Source organism: Nomascus leucogenys, chromosome 8 (genome assembly GCF_006542625.1).
Source record: "Nomascus leucogenys isolate Asia chromosome 8, Asia_NLE_v1, whole genome shotgun sequence".
Lineage (NCBI taxonomy): Eukaryota > Metazoa > Chordata > Mammalia > Primates > Hylobatidae > Nomascus > Nomascus leucogenys.
The window spans coordinates 4,091,689-4,115,110 of record NC_044388.1 but is presented as its reverse complement, the minus strand read 5'-3'; the positions used below and the strand labels follow the sequence as shown (position 1 = coordinate 4,115,110).

Sequence of the window (23,422 nt, the reverse complement as noted above, 5' to 3'; positions counted from 1 at the left end):
GTCATATAACCTTTCCCTGATGATTCAGAGGTATCATTCTGAATAATTACTGAACATTGCAGGACAAGGTTACAGCCTCAGAGTTGTCGGAGGCTGTCTGCCCCGCATTGCATGGCTCGGCGTGCTGGGCTTTGGAGTTCTTGGGCTGCTTTTCTTGCTTCCAGTGTCCACCTCTCTGTTAAGCTATGCGTTGTCTTCTTATTGGTGTCTGCCTCTGGAAGTGTGCCTTTCTACCCCTTAAGACTTACTTCTGATCTCCTGGGAGCTAGAAGTTCTGGTGATCAAGTTTGATGTAATAAAAAGAAAATATTCGTAATACTGGATAGTACATAAAGAGTTTTTCTATCTATGAGGCACTATTCTAAGAGCCTTCTGTATATTAACTCATATATTTAGCCCTCATGACAACCCTTTAAGGCAGGTGCTATTGTTATTCCCATTTAGCAGATGAGGGAGCTGAGGCCCAGAGAGGCTTTCTACCTTTCTCAAAGTCACACAGCTAACAGTGGTGAAACCGGTATTTAGACCTGGGCAGTCGGGTTCCGGAGTGGAAAGTCATAACCACTAGCCTCTGCTGTGTCTGATTACATCTGATTGTAAGTGGACCTTGGCTTTCAGCCATGGAGTTTTGACATGCATTGTGTTCCAATCCATCTGAAGAGTGTGAAAATAAAATTAAGTCACAAAGCTTGTAAATTGCCCACTTTAAAGAGACAAAGAAAGTTCAAGTTTAACCCTATAACATGATTGCTCCCAGTCACTTGCATCAAATAGCAACCACCATCTTCTGTGGAGGTAATAGAGGAAGAAATGCTGAGATCTACCAGTTTCAAACAGGCCCAATCCGTGAGCCTTCTGCAAGGCAACATTGCTTGAGGACTGAATAAGTCTGAAGTCTTTCACATATGCAAATGCACTGTGATTTATGAAATAATTTGTTTAAAGAGCTTGTTAATTTCATGGGAAATTTCTTATCATTTTTTCAATGGATTGAACCTAAAATGTCATTACTATCATATAGGAAGACACTATATGATATATGAAGCCATTGACCTAGAATGAGTAAACAGGTTCTGAAAGAGTGTTGGGCTGGTGATTAGGCGTCTAAAGTGCATGAGTTTTGGCATGTGGACTTTGTAAAACCTACATGGCTGCTCAGAAGCTTTTTTTGACTTCCTTTTAAGCTCCTTGCTGAGTGTGAAATTAACTTTGCACAAGTAATTCCCATGCAAGACATGTTCTCTCCCTAACAAAGCCAAGATCTGCAACATAAACAATTTGAAAACATTTCAAGATGCCAAGGATGGGCTAAGAACTACCACAGGAAGAGGACATAAAATCTTTCCAAATGAATGGCACAGACGTGATCGGGTTTGGGAGAATCTTACTGATCTATAGAAATGTGGAAGATATACAGAGAGAAAGAAGCATAGTGAGGAGCTAATATTCCTTGATCCACACATTTATTGAGCACCTACTATGTGCCAGGTACTTTGCTAACACCAGGGAGAAAAGACCTACATCTGTAAAAACACCAAGCAAGTTACCACAATGTGTGGTTCTGTGCAGGACAGGTATAGTATAAGCAAAAAGCAAGAACTCAGTTATAAAATTTCTCGGGTTCCCAGGGTATAAAGTCAACTAAGAATGGAAAAGAGAGAAAATGAGTCTTTGGTGGGACCAAGCTCTCTTCAGTCTATCTCTTAGAGCATGTGAAAGTGCCTGGAAATGCACGATGGAGTGAGCTCCACCCACTGGGGCCACGAGAGGCTGCCTCGGGTGTGGCCCACAAGCCTGACCTTTGGAAGCAGACAGACCTAGATTAGAATGAATGCTGATACCATCATCTTATTAGCTCAGAGCCATGATATTTTAATTCCTCTGAGATTCCTCAGCTATTGAAAAAATAAAAGTATTTACATATGTAGGGAGTGTTGTGAGAATTTCAGAAGAAAATGCATGTGCCTGACATGCTATCTGACACACAGTAGTTGGTCAATACACAGGGTTTCTGTCCTCATCCTTTCCCTTCCGGTGCCTCTTCTATGGAAGGCCCACCTCCCTGCCTGGCCAGCAGCAGCCTGGGCTTTTAGCTTCCTTCCTGTGGTTTTACAAATATTGAGACACTCAATTGTCTCTGGGATGCTATGCCTTGGGGACAAAACCCAGCCCAGATAAGAAATGAGCAGCTCTCCCAGGGTTCCGAGGCCGGGGGACTTCACACTGGTGAGGCCTCCTGAAGCTGGACTAACCTGAGGCTGGGAATGTCTCTTCCTGGACGATCTTCCCTTCGGGAAAGTAAAAAGCAACAGGACGTTTCTATTTTAACTGGATCCCCGCTCTACCAGCCCATCTAGAACTGAGTACTGCTCCCTGCACTGGGATGAGGAGGGTGGCGTGCCGGGAAGCTGCCTTGGGCATACAGCGGGATGGGGACACAGGACTCCACAGGAGAGAATTAGGCTGGGATGGGGGTGGATGAGGCATAGCGCTGATTTAGGGATGGGGTGGGCATCGCTTCTGGGCTGCTGGTTTCCCACCATGTGGTAGGGTGCTTCTGGCAGGGCTCCCCGATTTACCCCAGGCTGGTGCTGCTCTTCACCATGGATGCAGCGCTGTTTATGGGGACCAGGAGGCAGGTAGGAGGGGACATGAAGTCTGATTCTAGTCCCAGCTTGGCCACCAACTTGCTTTCTGACCCCAGTCCTGAGGTCTTTACCTTTCTGAGTCTCAGATGTTCTCTCTATTCTAAGTCAGTAGGACATCCTCTCCCTCCCGAGGTAGGAGAGGGGCCTCTTGGGCATCAGTGAGCTTGGCCCTGAGGGGATCTCCTGTGGCAGTGCCTTATGAAGCGCAGCAGTGGAACCTCGTGCCAGTCTTGGTTAGCTGGAGCTTTAGAAAGGCTTTCTTCTCTGCCGAGTTGGGACTGTGCCGAGCACACCTTGTTGGTGCCTACCCTAACGCCTCACCCTGAGCAGGGCCCACTGAGAATGTGTGTGAAGCCCCTTAAGGCACCCGGGCCTCCAGCCTCCACTTCTTATTCTCTCCAGGATAAAAACAGGAGCCAGGGCGTGGCCGGGACTAGGGTGGGAGTGATCAGCGTGCCCAGGCCTGCACCCTGTGGTGCTGCGGAGAAACCACAGCCCTGGAAACACCTTTCAGGGCTGCCAGTGTTGGCTGGGGAGCCGCCAGATCAGGAGGGAAGAGTCGTGACCCACAGAAGAGAAGCCTAGGTCAAGGCCCGAAGAGGAGGCCCAGGGTCAGGGCCTCAGCTCTGCCTCTGTGTCCCAACAACAGAGAATTGTTTTTCCCATTAAGGGAGAAATTTGCTATCCTCTAAGCCCTGTTCTGTGACTTTTCCTCTGTCCCTGACACATATTCCTGTTACCTGACTTCTCCCCATCCCCCACCACCCCAAACGGTCCCATAGCCAGGAGGGTCTGCATCTGAGCAACATCCCCACCCCGACTCCGACTCCTCAGACCCACAGCTAGGAGGGCCTGGGTTCTGTCCTAGGGATGGGTGGGGGTCTGGATGCAGACGGCAGACAGGAGTGAGCAAGAGAAGGAGAACAAGGAATGAGTGTGCAGAGAGCACCCATGCCCAGCTGGCCTTGCTCCAGCCCAGAGAGGGCCTGGCTGGCCCCTCCCAGCATCTGCTGAATTCAATGGCTACTCTAGTTACCAAATAACTGTCTTAGAGATCCGATGCAAAGTTCAAGTGTTGTTTTCAGTGATGGGTCAAAATATCCATGTAAACATGCCATGTTGGTCTTCTCCAACCCCAGAGTAGGAAGGAAGTTCTATAGAATCACTCCTCTTTCTCCATCTGGATTCAGAGGGTTGCCCTAGAACCCAGTGCTTCCCCTGGCAGACTCTTTCCTCCTGGTCTCTCCCTGGTACAAGCCCTCAGATCTGCTCAAGGCATTAGAGAGGGTGGGAGGCTGGGGCGTGACAGAACGTGGATGCCAACTACGCTCTGAATACTAATTCTCCCCATCACTCCTGCCCTTCCCAACCCACAGCAGCCCTCTCTCCCCAAGCCCATAGAAGCTGGGGGTCCTTGAACCTCATTCTTCCCTCTAGGTCCAGGTAACAGGGAGCTGTGAAAAAAGAATGGCGTCCTGGAGGAAGACCCTGACCCAGGAGTAGAAGGGACTCTTCAAGGCAGTGTCCTGTTTCTCCTTCTTCTCAGGCCCCACTCTGGAGGGACCCTTCCAGGGCCTCTGACACCAAAACACAGATCCTCGAGAGGTGCACCGGGCCGCTGAGTGCATCTGACCCTGTCACCAGCTGCTGGTCCCACTGAGGCCCTGGCCCCAGATGCTGGCAGCTACAGAAGAAAGGCAGGCAGACCCTCTGCCCAAACTTGCAGGGGAGTGGCCAAGGCCTTTCCCTGACTCCAGTTCAGGCCCAAACCCCGCCCAGCCCCTGGACACTCACACTCCTTCATCATGCCGATGTCCACACAGCGTTTGAGCCGGCAGGCCTGGCAGTGGCGCCGGTTGTCCTTGGTGATATGGCAGTCCCCGTTGAAGGGGCAGGTGAATAGTGCCTTCCGCTTCATGCTTCGCCTGCCGAGAGAGCACACACCCTGCCCTGGGTCACTGAACTTCTGGCTCCTCACCCTGTGACCACGGAGACCTGTCTTCTGGGCCCCCTGGTCTCCATTTCTCCAACAGAGGACATGGGGCCCACCCCAGCTGCCAGTCACTCTCACCTCTAGGCTGGGCACCAAACGATTCCTACTTCTCCTTTCATTGCCTGCCCAGCTCCCATCATGGCTTGTACTTACCTTTTTTCTTTTAATTTTTGTTTTTTTTGGGGGGGACAGGGTGTTGCTTTGTAGCCCAGGCTGGAGTGCAGTGGCATGATCTCGGCTCACTGCAGGCTGGACCTCCTGGGTTCAAGTAACCCTCCTGCTTCAGCCTCCAGTGTAGCTGGGAATACAGGTGCATACCACCACGCCTGGCTAATTTTTAGATTTTTTGTAAAGATGGGGTCTCACTATGCTGCCCAGGCTAGTCTGAAACTGCTGGGCTGAAGCAATCCCCTCTCCTAGGCCTCCCACAGTGCTGGGATTACAGGTGTGAGCCACTGCACCCCAACCCTTTTTTTTTTTTTTTTGAGATGGAGTTTCGCTCTGTCACCCAGGCTGGAGTGCAGTGGCTCACTCGGCTCACTGCAAGCTCTGCCTCCCAGGTTCACACCATTCTCCTGCCTCAGCCTCCACAGTAGCTGGGACTACAGGCACCCGCCACCACGCCCGGCTAATTTTTTTTTGTATTTTTAGTAGAAATGGGGTTTCACCATGTTAGCCAGGATGGTCTCAATCTCCTGACCTCATGATCCACCTGCCTTGGCCTCCCAAAGTGCTGGGATTACAGGCGTGAGCCATCGCTCCTGGCCACGCCCTGACTCTTATACTTACTTTTACAGTACTCTGTTCCCCTTCCCATTTTAAAAAATTACACAGGAAATAATGCAAGTATATTTCCCTAGAAAAAACCTTTTTAAATATTGAAATCTCCAGAGTAGCCAGCATAATAACATTTAATGAGCCGCTATGAGAAGTAAGGATGCTAGTCTCAGCATGAAGTCTTCTAGAGTCTAGAGAGCTGTGACGGGAATAGCTCCTGTTCCGGGGATAGATGTGTACACGCAAGGGATAAAAGGCCCAGACCGTAGCTCTAGACATCCGAGAACCTGCCCAGAAAGAGAAGGGGCCAGACAAGCAGGTGGAAATCCTGAGGCCTAGCCTTGGGTTTTTTGAAAGGAAGAGGAAGCAGGAGCTCTGTAGGAACAGAAAACTAGAGCTGGGCACGGTGGCTCATGCCTGTAATCCTAGCACTTTGAGAGGCCGAGGTGGGCAGATCATCTGAGGTCAGGAGTTTGAGACCAGCCTGGCCAACATGCCAAAACCCCGTCTCTACTAAAAATACAAAAATTAGTTGGCCATGATAGTGCATGCCTGTAGTCCCAGCTACTTGGGAACTGGGGGCTGAGGCAGGAGAGTCACTTGAACCCAGGAGGTGGAGGTTGCAGTAGGCCGAGATCATGCCACTGCACTCCAGCCTGGGCAACAGAGCAAGACCGTGTCTCAAAAAACAAAACAAAACAACACCAGAAAACTACTGAAGTGTTCTTAGCTAGAAAGGCGGCACCCTTGAGGCTGGGCGTGGTGGCTCAGGCCTGTAATCCCAGCACTTTGGGAGGCCGAGGCGGGTGGATCACGAGGTCAGGAGTTCGAGACCAGCCTGACCAACATAGTGAAACCCCGTCTCTACTAAAAATACAAAAATTAGCCAAGCACGGTGGCACATGCCTATAGTCCCCGCTACTCGGGAGGCTGAGGCAGGAGAATCACTTGAACCCGGGAGGTGGAGGTTGTGGTGAGCTGAGATTGTGCCACTGCACTCCAGCCTAGGCAACAGAATGAGACTCTGTCTCAAAAAAAAAAAAAAAAAAAAAAAAACAAAAAAAGAAAAGTGGCAGCCTTGTAGCCTATGTAAGTTGTGTGTGTGTGTGCACAAGTGTGCGAGTTTAAGGGCTCATTTTCCTAATTCAAACATTCTCTGCCACTGCCAGCCACAGCACGTGGACTTTGGGAGGCTGCACAAAGGACACCTCCCTGAGGCACTCCCTAGAGGCTTTGCATCATCCATGTCCTGAGAGTCCGATCCTCCTCCCAGCCCCAGCAGGAGTAGGCCCCACTTTTCCGGCATAGTTGGGGCAAGATGGTGGCGGAATCACTGTCTGCATGAGCAGCAGCTTCTTGCAAGGAACTGCTGGGTGGGAAGATGCCCGGGCCTCCCAAGCCAAAGCCCAGCCCCAACCATTTCCTTCCTGGAGATGAGCCACTGACATCATCTGCTCAGGGCCAGGCATTAGTTAGGATTCTTGGTAAAACATGACTCACTGTTCACATTCACTAGAACATAAACAGGGTTGAGGGCAATCGCACTCATCAATTGACAAGCTTGCTCTAGCAAATGGACAGCTGGGGACCACACCGACTCGGGCCCTGGGATAGAGAAGAGACCAGAGTAGGGCTCTGCTGGCAGTCCCAGGCAGGCCCAGATTCTTAGATCCATAGAGGGCCCAAGAGACCGTCAGTGTAACTCCCTCCCTTTATACGTGGGACCACTGAGGTTAAGAAACTTACGGGTGAGGATATTCAGCAAGAAGTGCAGGCTCCTAGGTCTGGAAGTCTTAGGGACCTAAGGCTTAGCCTTTAGCTTCCTGGATTGTTTTCAACCCCAGAAACTGAAAGTGCTCAGTGAAGTTGACGCCCCAAACAGCCCCAGGTGGCTCAAGGCCAAGAATGACCCAACAGTCAAGGAAGCAGCTGCTATTAGTTTTGGACCTTGGCTCTGGTACCCTGCTGTGACAACCCTCATCACCCAAGGGGCCTACCGCAGAGCCAGGGTTGTCAGGAGGTGGAGCAGCACCAGACTATCAGGGGCTCCTTAGCTCCAAGTCTAGCCTGCCTCAGGCCCAGTCCTGACCCTGCAGTAGCTAACAAGAGAGAGGTTATATGCCAGGCTTTTTTCCATCTTCGTGGAAACAAAAAGCCTTTTGCCTTTCACTTCTATTTGTTTACTGCCGCTTTTCTGGAGGGACAAGAGAATACGGAAGCACCTTGGGAACTGTTAGGGTTCCCCAGAAACGAGATACAATCATCCCCACAGGGCACTGCTGTATATTCCAGGACATGAGATTGGTGTCCCTCCCACCACCCTTGTGGTTCTTGAGGCTTCATCCCTCACCACAAATGCTCAGGCCTCAGAATGCCCGTAATCGTCTAAACTTACTCAAGGACCAGAATTTTCTATTTCAGAAGAAACTCTCATTTCCTTTTTTTTTTTTTCCAACAACCGAGCATTTCGCTCTGGTCACTGAGGGGCTGCTCTGTCCTCCCACTGGCTGTCTTGTCTGGCTCAGAGCTCTTCCTGTTAAGCCTGCAAGGCCATGGGCACCAAGAAGACAGCACATCGTCAGCCTAGCCCAGCCACCACCTACAGTGATGTGAGCCAAAGCCTCTCACCAGACCGGGCCGGGGGCTGAGAGCTTCTTGAGGCCCCAGGGCCTATCAGAGGCCCCGTCTGTCCTTCCCCAGGCTCCAGGGAGCCTGCCTTTGACCCTCACTTGGGGTCAGTCCCCCCAGCTGCAGGGTTGCCTGAAAAGAGAGTCCACTGCTTCGCCATCTTTCTCTCATCTTTCTCATGTCACTTTAAATATGAAGCTCCATCTCAGATATCTATACACAGGAGGGTTGGAGATTGCCACTCAGCCCCACTTTGCCTGACAACAGGAATGAGGCTAGGAATAGGACGAGAAGGCCGGGTGCAGTGGCTCACACCTGTAATCCCAGCACTTTGGGAGGCCGAGACAGGCGGATCGAGAGGTCAGGAGATCGAGACCATCGTGGCTAACACGGTGAAACCCCGTCTCTACTAAAAATGCAAAAAATTAGCTGGGCGTGTTGGCGGGCGCCTGTAGTCCCAGCTACTCGGGAGGCTGAGGCAGGAGAATGGCGTGAACCTGGGAGGCGGAGCTTGCAGTGAGCTGAGATCGTGCCACTGCACTCCAGCCTGGGCGACAGAGCGAGACTCCATCTCAAAAAAAAAAAAAAAAAAGGAATAGGAAGAGAAAATAGTGCAGAGCTGAAGTAAGAGAAAGTACTGGGACTGGCGGCAGTGGCGTGTAAGCCCAGCACTTTGGGAGGCTGAGGTAGGCAGATAGCTTAGGCTCAGGAGTTCGAGACCAACCTGGCCAACATGGTGAAACCCTGTATCTACAAAAGATAAAAAAAAATTAGCCAGGCATGGTGGCATGCGCCTGTGGTCTCAGCTACTTGGAGGCTAAGGTGGAAGGATCGTTTGAGCCAGTAAGGTCAAGGCTACAGTGAACCAAGATTGCGCCACTGCACTTCAGTGCGGGTGACAAAGTGAGATCCTGTCTCTAGAAATAAAAAATAAAAGAGAAAGTACTGGGGGTAAAAAAAAAAAAAAGTTTGGTGCCCTTGCTTCTGCTTAAGAGTTGTCATCTGAAGCCCGAGAACACTGAAACGGAAGAGAACACCATTACGCTGTGGAGCGTGGGGTCAGTGTTGAGGGTACAGAAAGCTTGCTCGCCAGCTCCAACTGCCGGACCCAGAGGCTCCCTGGAACTCAGATCCCAGAGCTGGCCTTTCAGGTGTGTCTGGCCCAACATGTCTGTTTGCTGGGCCACAGATCCTCTTGGCTCAGAGGTCCTGTTCTTCCCTGTTCTCCTGCCTTCCAAGGGCACTTCCACATGTGTGGCTGTCATTTACTCTCTGCCCACGAGGAGTCAGGGCAGCCAGACTGCCCAGCCCTGGCTCTGTGCTTTGTCCTGAAGGTCCACACCCTACCCTGCCTTCCTCCCAATACTAATTGCCTGTGAGCTGGTTTGGTTTTGAGAAACAAGAGCCTCAGGTTTCCATGAGAGCCCATTGCCTCAGCTGCTCTCTGAGCCTGGACCCTGTCATCCTCTGGTTGGTTGGCATTTATACCCCAGCTCAGGAAGGGGGGTAGGGGTGGGGCAACCAAGCTAAATATAGATGCAGTTTCTAGAAAGCCAGGGGTGAGAGAGGACATTGACCGATTCTCATGCCAGAGACCAGTTTATCAAAACAGAAAGAGACAAAAACCTCACAAAAGCATCAAGAGCCTGGGGCCAGGGCCTCAGGCCTGGGACAGTTGGGCCTTTCTCCAGTAGGTGGCCTCTGCCAGCAGAGACGCACGTCGCATAACCCAGGCGTAGGGTCAACTATCCCCTCTGGGCTCCATCTCCACTGCACTGAGTGTCACAGAGATTGTGGCACCTGCTCAGGGTACAGGAACTAGTGAGAGCTCCTGATCTGAAAGAGCTTTGTGAGGTGCTGGGAATGCTTACGAGTTTGATTACGGTGATCATTTCACAATGTATATGTACAGCAGAACATCGAGTTGTGCACCTGAAATATAGACCATGTCTATCTGTCAATTATACCCCAGTAAATCTAAAGGAATAAAAAGACCCACATCAAATGATGTAGGGGCCTACATGTATGTGAGAGGCAGCATCAGGGGGTTCTCCTCAGGTGGGTTTAAAAAAACATTAAAGGATGGTTAGCACTGCAGAAAAGAGCACAGACTTTTTTTTTTTTTTTTTTTTTTTTGGAGGGCAATTGGCAATGTGAAGCATGTTAAATACACAGACATTTTAACGCAGTAAAGCCACTTCCAGGTATTTATCCTGTGGGTAGATCTGTCCATGGGCCCAATGGTGGTTACTGTAGCTCTGTCTGGAGAAGCCAAAGACTGAACCTAAATGCCCATGACAGAGGACTGGTTTCTTTCTTTCTTTCTTTCTTTCTTTCTTTCTTTCTTTCTTTCTTTCTTTCTTTCTTCCTTTCTTCCTTCCTTCCTTCCTTCCTTCCTTTCTCTCTCTTTCTTTCTTCTTTCTGACTGTCTTTCCTTCCTTCCTTCTTTTTTTTCTTTTTTTTTTGATGGAATTTCACTCTGTCACCCACGCTGGAGTGCAGCAGCACGATCTGGGCTCACTGCAACCTCCGCCTCCCAGGTTCAATCAATTCTCTTGCTTCAGCCTCCCGAGTAGCTGGAATTACAGGCATGTGCCACCATGCCTAGCCAATTTTTTGTATTTTTAATAGAGATGGGGTTTCACCATGTTGGCCAGACTGGTCTCGAACTCCTGACCTCAAGTGATCCACCCACCTCGGCCTCCCAAAGTGCTGGGATTACAGGCATGAGCCACCGCGCCCAGCCAGGCACTGATTTCTTATCTCATGGGACCTCCATATAATACTCTGTGACTATGAAAAAGAAAGAGGAAGAATGCTGAAATGGGAATGAGCTTGAAGAAGTGTTCTTTGGCAGATAAAACCAAGATGCAGAATGCACACACACATACACACACACACACATATGCACTTTTACATAAAGAATCTGGAAGCAAACACGATGAGCTGGCAAGAGTGACAGCTTCCCGGAGGAGGTAGGGAACTAAGAATTGGGAATTAGTTCCCTAGGGAACTAAGGTGATGTACTTTTCACTTACGTTCCTCTTAAACTGTTGGCTTTTAAAAAAAGCCATATTATGACGTTACATTTAAAAAATCCACTACCCACTATAACTACCTAAACATTAAAAATGAAATGTAGTCTTTGGTTAGATAGATATGTTTGAGTTTAAATCTTAAAGCACAACCTTGGGCAAGTTACTTAACCTTCCCATGCTTTAGTCTCACCTGTAAAATGGGAGCAACATTTCAGAGAGAGTTGTAAGGACTAAATAAAGGAAAAGGGAACAAGACCTGGACAAAGGAAACCCTAAATAAAGGGAAAGAAGAGAAACTAGCAGAAAGAGGCAGTGGGAGGGAGTGCTGAGAGTGGGTCAAAGTAGATTTTAAAGTAGATTTTAACCATCTCATTAAGAATTTGAGACCCCGGAAGCAGCCGCCATGTGTTAGGCCTGCTCTCTGGGTGCCTAGCATGGGAGCCTGCAGGCAGCAGAGTTTGAAACCATATTGCTGTTTTATATGCTGTAGCTCCTGATGTCTAGAGCCACAGCCCCTGTGCTAGTTACAGCAACCACTGTCCAGTTCTGTTGAGCACCAGCCAGTTCTACCCAGCCTTTGACTGACATGAAGCTCTCTCAGAGCCCCTGGCCCAGCCCTTCCCTCTTCATACCTGATATTTAACTCCTTCCGTTTAGGAACCTCTTTTCAGAGACCACTGCCAACATATCACACAGTTATACTTTCCAAGTTCCGTGGTAGAGAAAAGGAAGAAAGGATCATCTGTCTTTAAAACTAAGATACTAAAAAGGGACAATGATACTAGCTATCACCATTGGAAGCTTTCTAGGCCAGTATTTTGCATACTATCTCCAATGCTCTCGACAACCTTTGGGTAGGTATTATCCCTGTTTTACAAGTGACACAAAAAGGCATGGGAAAGTTGAATAACTTGCTTTAAGCCACAGCTAGCAAGTGTGAAAGGTGGAATTAGAATCAAGAACTGTTTGTCTCCAAGGAATCTGATTGATATGGTTTGGCTCTGTGTCCCCACCCAAATCCCAACTCGAATTGTAATCCCCATGTGTTGAAGGAGGGGCCTGGTGGGACATGATTGGATCATGGGGACAGATTTCCCCCTTGCTGTTCTTGTGATACTGAGTGAGTTCTCACAAGATCTGGTGTTTTTAAAGTGTGGCACTTCCCCCTTCAGTTGCTCTCTGTCTCTCCTGCTGCCATGTAAGACAGGCCTTGCTTCCCCTTTACCTTCTGCCATGATTATAAGTTTCCTGAGGCCTCCCCATCCATGCAGAACCATGAGTCAATTAAACCTGTTTTCTTTATAAACTACTCAGTCTTGGGTAGTTCTTTATAGCAGTGTGAATATGGACGAATACACTGATCTTCATATATACTACGGTCGTCATCAGGAGTGTACCATGCCTCAATCCAAGCTAGAGCAGCAGTCAAAAACATCCTTTCCCAAAGTCCAGGAGCATGAAGCAGAGGCTGTTTGAAGGACTCCTCTAGGACAAATCCCTCTAGGGATTCAGGCAGTCTCCAGAAGGATGCTTTGGAAGTGTGGGTTCACATCTGACCATGCTCTCCACTGGCCCTGTATAACCCAAGCACAGGGAAGATCTCAAGTGTGTGCTGAGTGCAAAGTCATGCAAATGAGCCCTGATTAGAGTGCTGAATTTCAAAAGAAATAAAAGAATGACAAAAAGGTAATGTAAAATCCTATCCTTGCAGCTTTCTTTCTTGATAGCTTCGGTGACCTTCCCTCTCCAAACATTTTGGCCTTCTCTACCCAAGCTTCTGAACATTATTCTTGGACCATCCATAGATAACCCCACTCATTCTCTTTCATTCACATCCTTGAATATCTGTGAATGGAGGTCAGCTGCCAAAGTGGACCTGGCCAAAGTTTCTCCAGCAACACTGACTTCTTGGTCACTCATTTACTTGTGCCCATAGAATACCCCGTGTGGCTGTTCCTCCCTTTTTTCTCTGTTTTCTCTCCTTTAAGCAGTTTAAGTTTTAAATTCCTGGACATCTGCCCTATTTCTCTGCTTCCTTTCACATCAGGTTGCTAGAAGAGCTACAAATATCAGTGGGGTGACCTTCCTGAATGCCAGAACATTCCTCATCTTTCTGGATCCTCACCAGCCTACCTTTTGCCCCCTGCACTCCACATGACCCATAATTAACAAAGTCCTCAAGAACCTTGGAGCTAGGAAGTGAAAACGCACTTCTCTGCACTGTCTTTGTTAGCTTGTAGCTTGTAGCGCACAGCTGCACAGTGTCCTTATTAAAGCATCCCAACAGGGAGGAAGAAAACAAGATAAGCAGGCAAACAATGACCTGTTTCTCATCTTGGCTTCCAGGATCAGCTCTTAAACCTCACCATCCACCTTCATGCTCTTCATCAAAGGGGTTCCTCTGATTTTCTTCTCTGTCCATTACACCTTTCCCTTTATATCAGACCCTGGACGAAGCCATCCATGACCATATTCATCCACATGCATATACATATATGGATCATCCACTATATATATCATTTGGAATAGACCTATTCCAAATGTTTTTCCTCCTCTGGCTGTTACTTATGCTTTAGTTGTTAACATACAGCCAAGAGGTGTCTGGCCATCTACAAGCTTGCCTGTGCCAACCTTATATTCGCACTGGAAATATCACCTTTCTCTGAGGATGTCCCTGTATTCCAGAATAACAGGAAGCACAAGCAACATGAAATAGCTTGCAGGAGGAATTGACAAGCAATGGCCTCTAATGCCCAATCATAGATCAATAGAACTGTGATCCCTCTCTAACCTTCTAACCATCATCACACTTCAGCTAGATTATGAGTCTTAGACTCGTTTTGATAACAGCTGACTCCTAGAGCAGTTTAGTTAACTATCTTAGAAGCCAAACCAAATACTAAATGGTCAAATGGGATTGGATTACTGGTTTCCAGGGCTTGGAAAACAGCTAGTGACCCAATATTCAAGCAATGCTGTCTATCAATAACTATCACAAAATGGTCAAGCAAACTCCTTGAGAGCAAGGACTTGGTTCCTGTCATCTCTGTGTTCCCGAGGATGCAAGGATGCAGCGCCCACCACTGAGAAGGTACAGACCCCTGACATTGTCCTTGCTTCCTAGGATCAGAGTTTCACAAACAGATATAAGTGACCACAGGGTTCTCAAGCAACTATTTGGACCAGACCAAAATGGAAAACTTCCAAATAAAATTTGGATGAAGCAAAGAAGGAGAAGCAGGCATCAGGGGTGGAAGAAGAGGAGAAATGATGTATGTATAGCTGATTCTCATTATTCACGGTAGTTATGGTCTATAGTCACTGTGGACACTGGATTAGTGAATATTGAAACATTGTTCCTGGGGGAAACACAGGGTGAGGTTTCTGCAAGCCTCTGGTCACAAAATTTTCATCAACTGATCAACACATAACCTTGTCTTATGTGAATTTTCTGTTTAAAGATATCTTATTCAATAGATATTGTTGAGTTATTAACACTGAACAGCCAGCAGCACTGTTGTCCGCCGGAAGCTTGTCTAACACACATAGTTTCCCTGTGAGGCACATCACGGCCTTGCACTTAGAAACACCAGACAGCAATGCAGCACTACGCTTGGGAACTGTTTTAAACAGCAAAGTCGCCAACAAAAATCAAAAAAAGGCAAAAAACATAGCACTAAATAGATTGTGAAGACCCTGGCTGGGAAAATAGGTGCCAAGCCATGCGAATTTTTCACTGCTCTGCACATGTTCACAAATGACCACAAAGGGGTTGCAAGTATTGATTTTGGTAAATTTTAGCAAGTGGGCAGATTTGCAAATACAGAATCCATGAATAATGAAGATTGACGTTCTGTGTGTGTGTGTGTGTGTGAACATGTGTGTTTGTTTATGTACATATCAAACAAAATTCAGAACCTTGCAGCTGTCTTTCTTGACAGCTTCAGTGACCTTCCCTCAAGTTTCTGAGCATTACTCTTGAACAATCCATAGATAACCCCACTCATTCTCTTTCATCCACATCCTCAAACAAATGACAGACATGTTGGCTCTTTAGAATGTAGCAGCCTGGCTTAGTCATCAAGACAGGGACAGTAAAGAGCTAAGTAAGGTAGACTGAGGACAGGGTCACAAGACAAAACCAGCCTGCAGCCCATAGTGCCAGGCATTGCAGGCAGTGGTTGTGACCAACAGCCAGCAACAGACTCTAAGGGCTCTTGTCAAGGTGGACTAAGAGTGGGTTAAGGTGGCATCATGTGCCCACAAGAAACACAGCCACTCTGTCAGTCTGCGGTGACACAGATTACAAACATACCATCCTTGTTCATTCTGCCATTTTCCACACTCAGCCTGGGGCATGACAGGACCTGTCCTCCCTCCACCCAGATGCCTCACACGCTCCTGTCCTGAGGATTCCCAGCCTAGCGGTGTGTCCAAGGACAGCAACCACAGATGCATGGCAGTCAGAGCCACTCCAGTGAGGAACTGGCCTCCAATATGTCACCACCCAACCAGCTGCCACCTAAGATTCTCATTTCCCAGAGCTGGATCTCAGCGGGGAGGAGGTCTAGGAGGAGAGAGTGGATTTGGGGGTAGAGACTCCATAACCAAATGTTTTGGTTGCAGACTGACAAGATATGACCTTCGGGGAGAATCTCCATATTGACAGCTCCTAGCCCAATGCCAGATTATAAATGCGGATTCAAGTCTGGTGACGGAATGAGTGAAAGAAACGCAAGGCCAGACATGGTGGCTCATGCCTATAATCCTAGAACTTTAGGAGGCCAAGATGGAAGGATCGCTTGAGCCCAGGAGTTTGAGACCAGCCTGGGAAACATAAGGAGGCCCCATCACTACAAAAAAATCACACAAACACACACACACACACACACACACACACACACACACACACACACGAGGAAAGTAGCTGGCTGGCTGGCTGCGAGGCTTTTGTTTATTTTATGAGAGCGTGGTTCCACGAAGGGCAGCAGTAGTGGCCCATCAGGCTCAAAAATCTCAGCTTTTTTCATCAGACTGAAAAAGTGTTTTTCAAAGCACTTTTTTACATGTCATCTCATTAATCCTCAGATTAACACTGTGTAGCAGAGGGGGTGGATATCAATACATGCATGCCGTTAGTTGAGTTAACGAAAACCTAGAGATGTCAAGGACATCCATTTGAGCAAGGACATCCCATAAATTATTGCCATGGCCAGCACTCCAGACCACGCCTTTCTGATGGGTTTCATGGTAGTAAGCAGGCTCTGAGGTGTGTGTTAGATTCCCCTCTCATTAGCACTCAAGGCAGCCCCCCAAGTCCCAGGACCTGGCAGGAAAGGGTCCGTGTGTCACCTGGGACGCACAACTGGGGCTCTAGAAGGCCCACCCTGCAGGATGTGTGGACCTCAGGCCCGAGGATTGGCAAAAGCAGCAACACGACTTAGAGCCAGCGATGCTGCTTGTCTGGTTCCCCGAGCTGGGGAGTAGGCTGCGGGGAAGCCAAGCGGGCAGCCAGCGCCAGGCCAAACAGGCAATTAGCACCCACAGAAACCCCGCTGCCCAGCAATTGCTCAAGGCCATGAAACTCTGGGCCTGCTGATTCCTGAGGCAGAGGGCAGGTGAATCAGGAGCTTGTGTTGACAGAGAGCCCCCAAGTCCTTGAGTAAAAGTCCCATACAAGCGCCTGGACTTGAATTCACTGTGCCCCCAAGGCGAGAAGAGCGCTCCCGTTTAGACAACAACCAAGCCAATCTCAGCATCCTCCTCTGGACTTGATTTGTGCTTTCCTCATTTGATGGTTAGAGCCCTGTCATAGCCACCTCCAGTCTAGACCGCTAGACAGAAGATCTATTTTGGCTGCCTTCTTTCAGGCTACTCTCTGTCTCTCTCCAATACATGCCAAATGCTAATTTCTCATGATTCCCAGTTCCTGCCCCAATTCGTCCCTTTCCCACCCTCCCACCCTGGCTTTGAACGGGAACCTCCAGTGCTTTTCCCACACCTTTCACATCTGTAATCCTGGGCTCATGTAAGGGGAGTGTGTTGGTAAAGAAACTGGCCCTGATCAAACAGGAATGCAGGTACATTCCTGACACTGCCTGGGTGTTCCAAGGTTGGCTTTCAGGCCAGGACAAACAGTCCTTGGGTGAAGATATGGGTACAGATCGTGATGACCCGACAAGAGGTGCCATTTCCCTTGTTCCAAGGAACAGTTTGGATTGGATGGGAAGGCAAGCTCTGAAGCCAAGTTCTTGGGCTTTCCCCAAAGACATGCCTGTCTCTTGGGTGAGGAAGCTGTGATCAACAGGCAGGAGGTTCACTCTGGAAGGATGGACACACGGGTTGCTGCAGGAGGCTGTGGGTCACAGGTGTAATGGAAAGATAGAGACCCACACAGCAACCTCAGGAAAGTGATTTCCAAGTGAGTCAGAGGAAGATCTGGGGCTGAGAGGAGGGAAAAGAAGATACCACTCACCAAGACCCTCCTGCTCCTGTGGCTGTGAGCGCCGCATGTTCCATGGATATTGTAAGGAAAGAGATGTGAAAAATGCAAGGGCTCCCTTCATGGAAACACCTTGCTTCTTCTCCCTCCCTTTCCCTTGGGGAGAGCCTGGGAGGAAGGCTCACCTGAAGAAGCCTTTGCAGCCTTCACAGGTCATAGCATTGAAGTGAAAGCCGGTGGCTCGGTCTCCACACACCCCACAGATCCGGGGTACATTCCGGTCAAAGTCTCCAGGGTCAGGCAGGGAAGTGCTGGCCGCCATTGCCTCCATCCCTGTAAGAACAGCAAGCAGGCCACGGTCAGAGCCAGAATCAGTGCCAGGGCCAGCTGGCATCTTCGGTGCCACCCACCCCCAGCCTCATCCCACCGCCCCCACCCCCCACCACCAGGGAGCTCAGCAAGGGTGGGCATCTCCCCAGGGCCCAGGCCTGAGCACAGTGCCTTCGGAGCCCTCGTACATGATTCTCCCTGCACAGCTAGCTCAGAGCATGGCTTGGAATCAGCTGCCTGGTTTCAGATGTTGCATCTGTCAGGTTAGTTTGGGTTTAGTGGTTCACCTCTGCATGCCCCCGCTGTCTGCACTGGAAGAGGTGTTTTACTTCCAGGGCGTAAGGATCATATGCATGAACCCATGCATACTACTGGCACTAGTTCTGCCTCAGGCACAGACCTGAACCGGGTCAGGGGCTTCTATCCTGCCCAACGCCCCCTCCAAGGGAAAACAAGAGTCCTCCCTCAGCCTCAGCACCTACATGTGGAGAGAAACCCTCAGGTCTCCTCTTCCTGAGGGTGAGGGGAATTGAGGATTTAGGTGCCCTGGTCATTCCAGCCCAGCTCCTCGCAACCATAAAGCTCAGGGCTAATAGGCTTATGCCCCTGATGTTCTGGTACCAAGACAATCAAAATTTCAAGATAATTCCCCCCCCCCCTTTTTTTGGCAATAATACTTAAAACATTATTTTGAATGTCCTTCTGGGTCATGTGAGTCCTATACAATTGTGTTTTCAGAGATGCTTTTTATAAACAGGCATTATCATCTAGAGATGGATTTCATACTTGAGGAAAAGGAGAAGAGACAGAGGGAACGAAAGGCCACAGCTTTGGGCAGGCCTTCTCAGAAAGCAGCTGGCTTGACTCTTTCATTAGCCAAAACTGGGCCCCCGGCTTTGCCTGCTGCGTCTGACCCCGTCTACTGTCAGGCTCAGAGATGATTCTGGGATACCTCAGACTGCCCTAAAATGCTTTCAGACCCTACTGCTTCCCAGTTCTCCCAATTGTATCTGAATCCTCAAAAGGGTCATTACAGGTTTCAGTGACCCCTTTGACCCTAGGCAAAGGGTCCTTCATGTCAGAAGAAAAATAAGAGAGAAAGCCGGGAAAGAAGAGACAAGAACCCACTCCACCCCAGGGTACCATTTCCTCCTGCCCCTGGGTGACAGAGGCAGATTCTGGGGGCCCTTGGGAGGCTCTGAGCTCCTTTTCAATGACTAGGCCCATGATCTCTGATCTAGGGTGTGGAATACCAAAGCTCATTAAGTCTTATTTTACCTTCATACCACTCCATGGTGTAGACGCTATTATCATCATCCCCTTTACAAATGAGGCCCAGAGAGGCCCAAACCTTAAGATATGTCTAGAAACTGCTACTGCCAAATGAATAAAACAAATACTTTCTAAAAATTCCCCGAAGAGCTTCACACCAAGGGAAAGAAGTGGTGCAGATAAGCAAGAATATGTTATCATCAGTCTCAAAGGGACAGAGGGAATCCCGGTCATAGACCTCGGAGATTCCCTAACCTCATTTAGCTTTTCTTTTCCTGGAAACCTTAATGTATTAGGTTGGTGCAAAAGTAATTGTGGTTTTGGCCATCAAAAATAATGGCAAAGATCACAATTACTTTTGAACTATCCTAATAGTAATAGTGACAGTATTGCTAATTTCTTTCACAGCTAGATTTATACTTGCTAAACTCTAATGTATATATAATATATACATTAAATATATAAATACATATTTAATGTATATATTAAAGTTTAGGAACTATATGTACATTAAAGCTTAGCAAGTATAAATATATACCTATATATAAAGAGAGAAGCACTTTCAGAAAAAGAACAAAGATCATTGCAGCGATAGCAAAGACACAGAATCAACCCAGGTGCCCATCAACTCTGTATTTTATTTCTAGATAAAGAAAATACAGTATATGTGTGTGTGTGTATACTGTATATACAGTATATGTGTGTATACTGTATATACAGTATATGTGTGTGTACTGTATACACAGTATATGTGTGTGTGTACTGTATATACAGTATATGTGTGTGTACTGTATATATAGCATATGTGTGTATACTGTATTTTCTTTATTTATATATATATATATATATATATATATATATATACAAACATACACACACACCCTGAAATGCTATGCAAGCATAAAAAAGAACAAAATCATGTCCTTTTTCCTTTGCAGCAACATGGGTACAGCTGGAGACCATTATCCTAAGGAAATAAACCCAGAAACAGAAAACCAAATAGCACATGTTCTCACTTATAAGTGGGAACTAAACATCATGTACATATGGACATAAAGATGAGAACAATGGACACCGGGAATACAAGTGGACAGAGGCGGGGGCTGAAAAACAACCTATTGGGTACTATGCTCGCTACCTGGGAAACCGTTCATACTCAAAACCTCAGTATCATGCAATATACCTTTGTAACAAACCTGCACAGGTACTCCCTGAACCTATAAGAAAAGTTCAGAAAAAAAGAACAAAGGAATGATGAACAGAAACCTTTGGCGAGATGAGATCAGGGAGGGGTGTGCATTATATAGTAGCAGTATTCTATTTCTCTGAGTAGTGAGCATATGGTATCTTCTTCTTCTTCTTCTTATTATCAAAACACTACATCTATGTTTTGTACATCTGTGTTTGCATGCCCTTCTGAATATATAAAACTTTTCATAATTTAAAAACAATTCAAAATAGAAAAAGTGCTTGTGGGTCTATCAACATTGTCCCCAAAGACCATCCCAAGCCCAAGCTGACGCCTGCAGGTTTTAGAACATAGCACACATTCAAGATGTGGCCAGCATCTCGGAGGCCCAATATCATTGTGGGGTAATAGGGGAAACCGTCCAGGATGCTTGTGGCTTAACCCTGGGTGAACTGAGATGCTGCAGCTCCGAGTCATCATGGTGTTGCTACAGAGTCTGGGTCATCCAGGCTCCCAAGTATCCGGTGGATTTCGTGGAAAACAGAGAAATCAAATGGGGGGTAGGAAGGAATATCTGTTAAATCAGTCAACATATGTTCAGCATCACGTGGGCTCATTTGGAGATGCTATGATGCAAGCGAGTTGGAAAAACATACTACCACGGCACAGCAATGGGGCAGTCCTGCAATGGGGTGGGGTGCTTCCCTGACATCAGGAAGTCTGGGGGTGAAGGCTGGAAAGGCTGGATCGAGCAGCCAGAGGCCCACAGTGAACGAGACCATTTCAGGGGAGCTGATAGAAGACCCAACCCTGCTTGAGGTTATTTGCTGCTATCAAGAAGCCAGCGCCCAGGACCAGAGTCCACATGTGGAGAAGATGTCCAAGCCTCCGCGGCTTGAGAGCTAAACGTCCCAGGAATGACAGGCAGAGACTAAAGAAGGCAGGAAAGAGAAAGAGGAGACAGGGGCTGGATAGGAAACATCAGACGCACAGGAGAGCCCAGCCAGGGTTGTGGCCAGAGCCAGCAAGCCCCATCTCCTGAGCCCTTCTCGGAACTCCCACCCGCACCCCACACACTCATGCATCTCAGCTGCAGATTCTGCTGGCCCGGGACCCACCTTGCAAAATCCTGGGTGGTATCCTTTCCTTCCCCTGCCCACCGCCTTCTTATGCCGCCCCTCCCCGCCGCCCCTTGAAAACAGAAAGCCAGGGAAGTTGTGGCTGATGAGGAAACACCTACCTGAAGGAGCAGGGGGCAGGTAAGTGGAGCCCAGGGGTGCTCTTCTGTGAGGTCTCACAGACACTTCAGACCCAAAGGCTTCTGAAATGGAGAAGGGGAAAACTTTTATCTAAGGCAGAGCGCTGACCCCCTCCCCGGTCTCTAAGGAAGTGGGCACGAGAGGCTCTTTCCAGGGACTTTAGTCCCCAGATCAGGGACTGCAAACAGAAGTGGCTTCTTGGGGGCAGGCATGCCATGTCATCGCTGGCAGGGGTGTGGGGGTGGAGGCTGGGCAGCAGCCAGGATGGCCCTCCCTCGAGGCAGGGAGTAGCAGGAGCTGTGGGAAGGGGTGGCGGCAACCAGCCCCAGGCAGAAGGAAACAGCCTCCCGCCTAGGCACTCCTTCTCCTCTCACAGCCCAGGGTGTCAGGAGGGAGGAAGGGCCTTTTCCTTAGGGAGACCCACACTCTCACTACCCCCTCCATCTCCAGATTGTAGGCAGCTCAGGAAGCAGAGCAACTGGGCCATGTGGCCCGCTGCTAAGTGCGGGAAGACGGCTGCCTGAGGCAGGGCAGAGGAGGAGCCGCACAGGAGCTGGGAATGGGGCGGGCTTGGATGGCGGCCCACAGCCTTGGCCTCTTGGGACAGCTTCAAAGGCAGGTGTCTGAGATCTCCTGTTTGTGGAGACTGGGTGTAGGCGGAGCAGGTGCTGCAAGGGTTAAATACAGCAATGCATTGCTTTCAAACAGGATGTTTTCTGCCACTTTTAGCTCTTCCCCAGACACGCTCAACACCCCCAGCTGCAGTAGGGTTTACTCTGCTGCCCAGACTCTGGATCTTAGCAGCTGGCTGGGGGGGCCAGGAAGGAGGGATGGGCAGAATACTATCCTTTCCGCTTCCACTCACACCCAGCCCTGCTTGTCCACCTGCAGATGTAGACAAACAGACAGACACACACACACACTTCTTTCCTTCTCTGATGCCAACAGGAGGTGACCCTGGCAAAGGTCACCTTTAAGTCAGACCCCAGATGGGGTATGTCTAGACCCCAGCTTTTGTCTTTCTTTGGAGACCTCTGTCTTCCAGTGGCCTCAGCAGGGAAGGGGGAGAGCTCAAGGGGCTTCCAAGACCTAGGCCCAGTCCCAGAACTGGGAGCCGGCTGAGGCCACTTGCCACCCCTTCCAGCACTGCCAGCTCCCAGGGAGCATCTGAGGAAAACACCAGTGGACAATGAGCCAAGATAACCTAAGCTGGGCTGGCCCACCCCACCAGGAAGCATGGGCAGTGGGAGGTGTCTGCTGAGGACAGGCATGCTGCCATGTACCCCCAACCCAGGCCCTCCTTTGCCCCCTCTGCTCCTACTGCCCAAGTCCTTCCCAGCTGACCACGCTCTGCAGGGCTCCTCCTCTGGCCTTACTGATTCCTCAGGCTCCTTTCCTGGTGTTCAGGAAGGTGAGGTGGGGACAAGGTGGATGCAGAAAGGAGCACTGCTTTCCTATCCTCAATCCTTGTGGTTTTCAGAGGTCAGAGGTGACATCCAGGTAGACCACTGCCCTGGAACTTAAAAAAAAATGTTTCTGGAGTATTTACTACATGCCAGGCCTGCTAAGCTCTGCATACCTTATTTCATTTAGCCCTCACACAGTTCTGTGAGGCAGGGAGCAGTCCTACTTTACAGGTAGCAAAGCCAAAGTTCAGAGCACTCTGAGTGACTTGCCCCGGGTCCCACAGCTAGGCAAGTGGTGATTCCTGGGGCCAAACGAGGACAGGCTGATTGCAGTGCCCAACTGGGTCCTTTTCCAATGATAATCATCAGAGCAGATGCCTACTGCGCCACACTGGGCCCTGCTCCGTGGTTTCCCTGTGTCCTCACTCACTTCACTCTCA

The 23,422-nt window shown here is 48.9% G+C and overlaps 1 protein-coding gene across 4 annotated transcripts in view; it reads right to left on the bottom strand.

The window, feature by feature from the left end:
- VDR (vitamin D receptor) overlaps positions 1 to 23,422 on the bottom strand; it is a 62,992-nt gene that overhangs the window by 19,389 nt on the left and 20,181 nt on the right. For 3 of the 4 annotated variants that reach the window (XM_030816677.1, XM_003252233.4, XM_012508605.2), the window contains 3 exons: positions 21,558 to 21,638; positions 17,712 to 17,859; positions 4,443 to 4,573 (listed from right to left, as the gene is read on the bottom strand). In XM_030816677.1, coding sequence (XP_030672537.1) covers positions 4,443 to 4,573; positions 17,712 to 17,857 — 277 coding nt within the window. In that variant the 5' untranslated portion in view covers positions 17,858 to 17,859; positions 21,558 to 21,638. Of the gene's footprint in view, positions 1 to 4,442; positions 4,574 to 17,559; positions 17,860 to 21,557; positions 21,639 to 23,422 lie in introns of all 4 variants that reach the window. The other variant, XM_012508606.2, reaches the window with a different exon arrangement.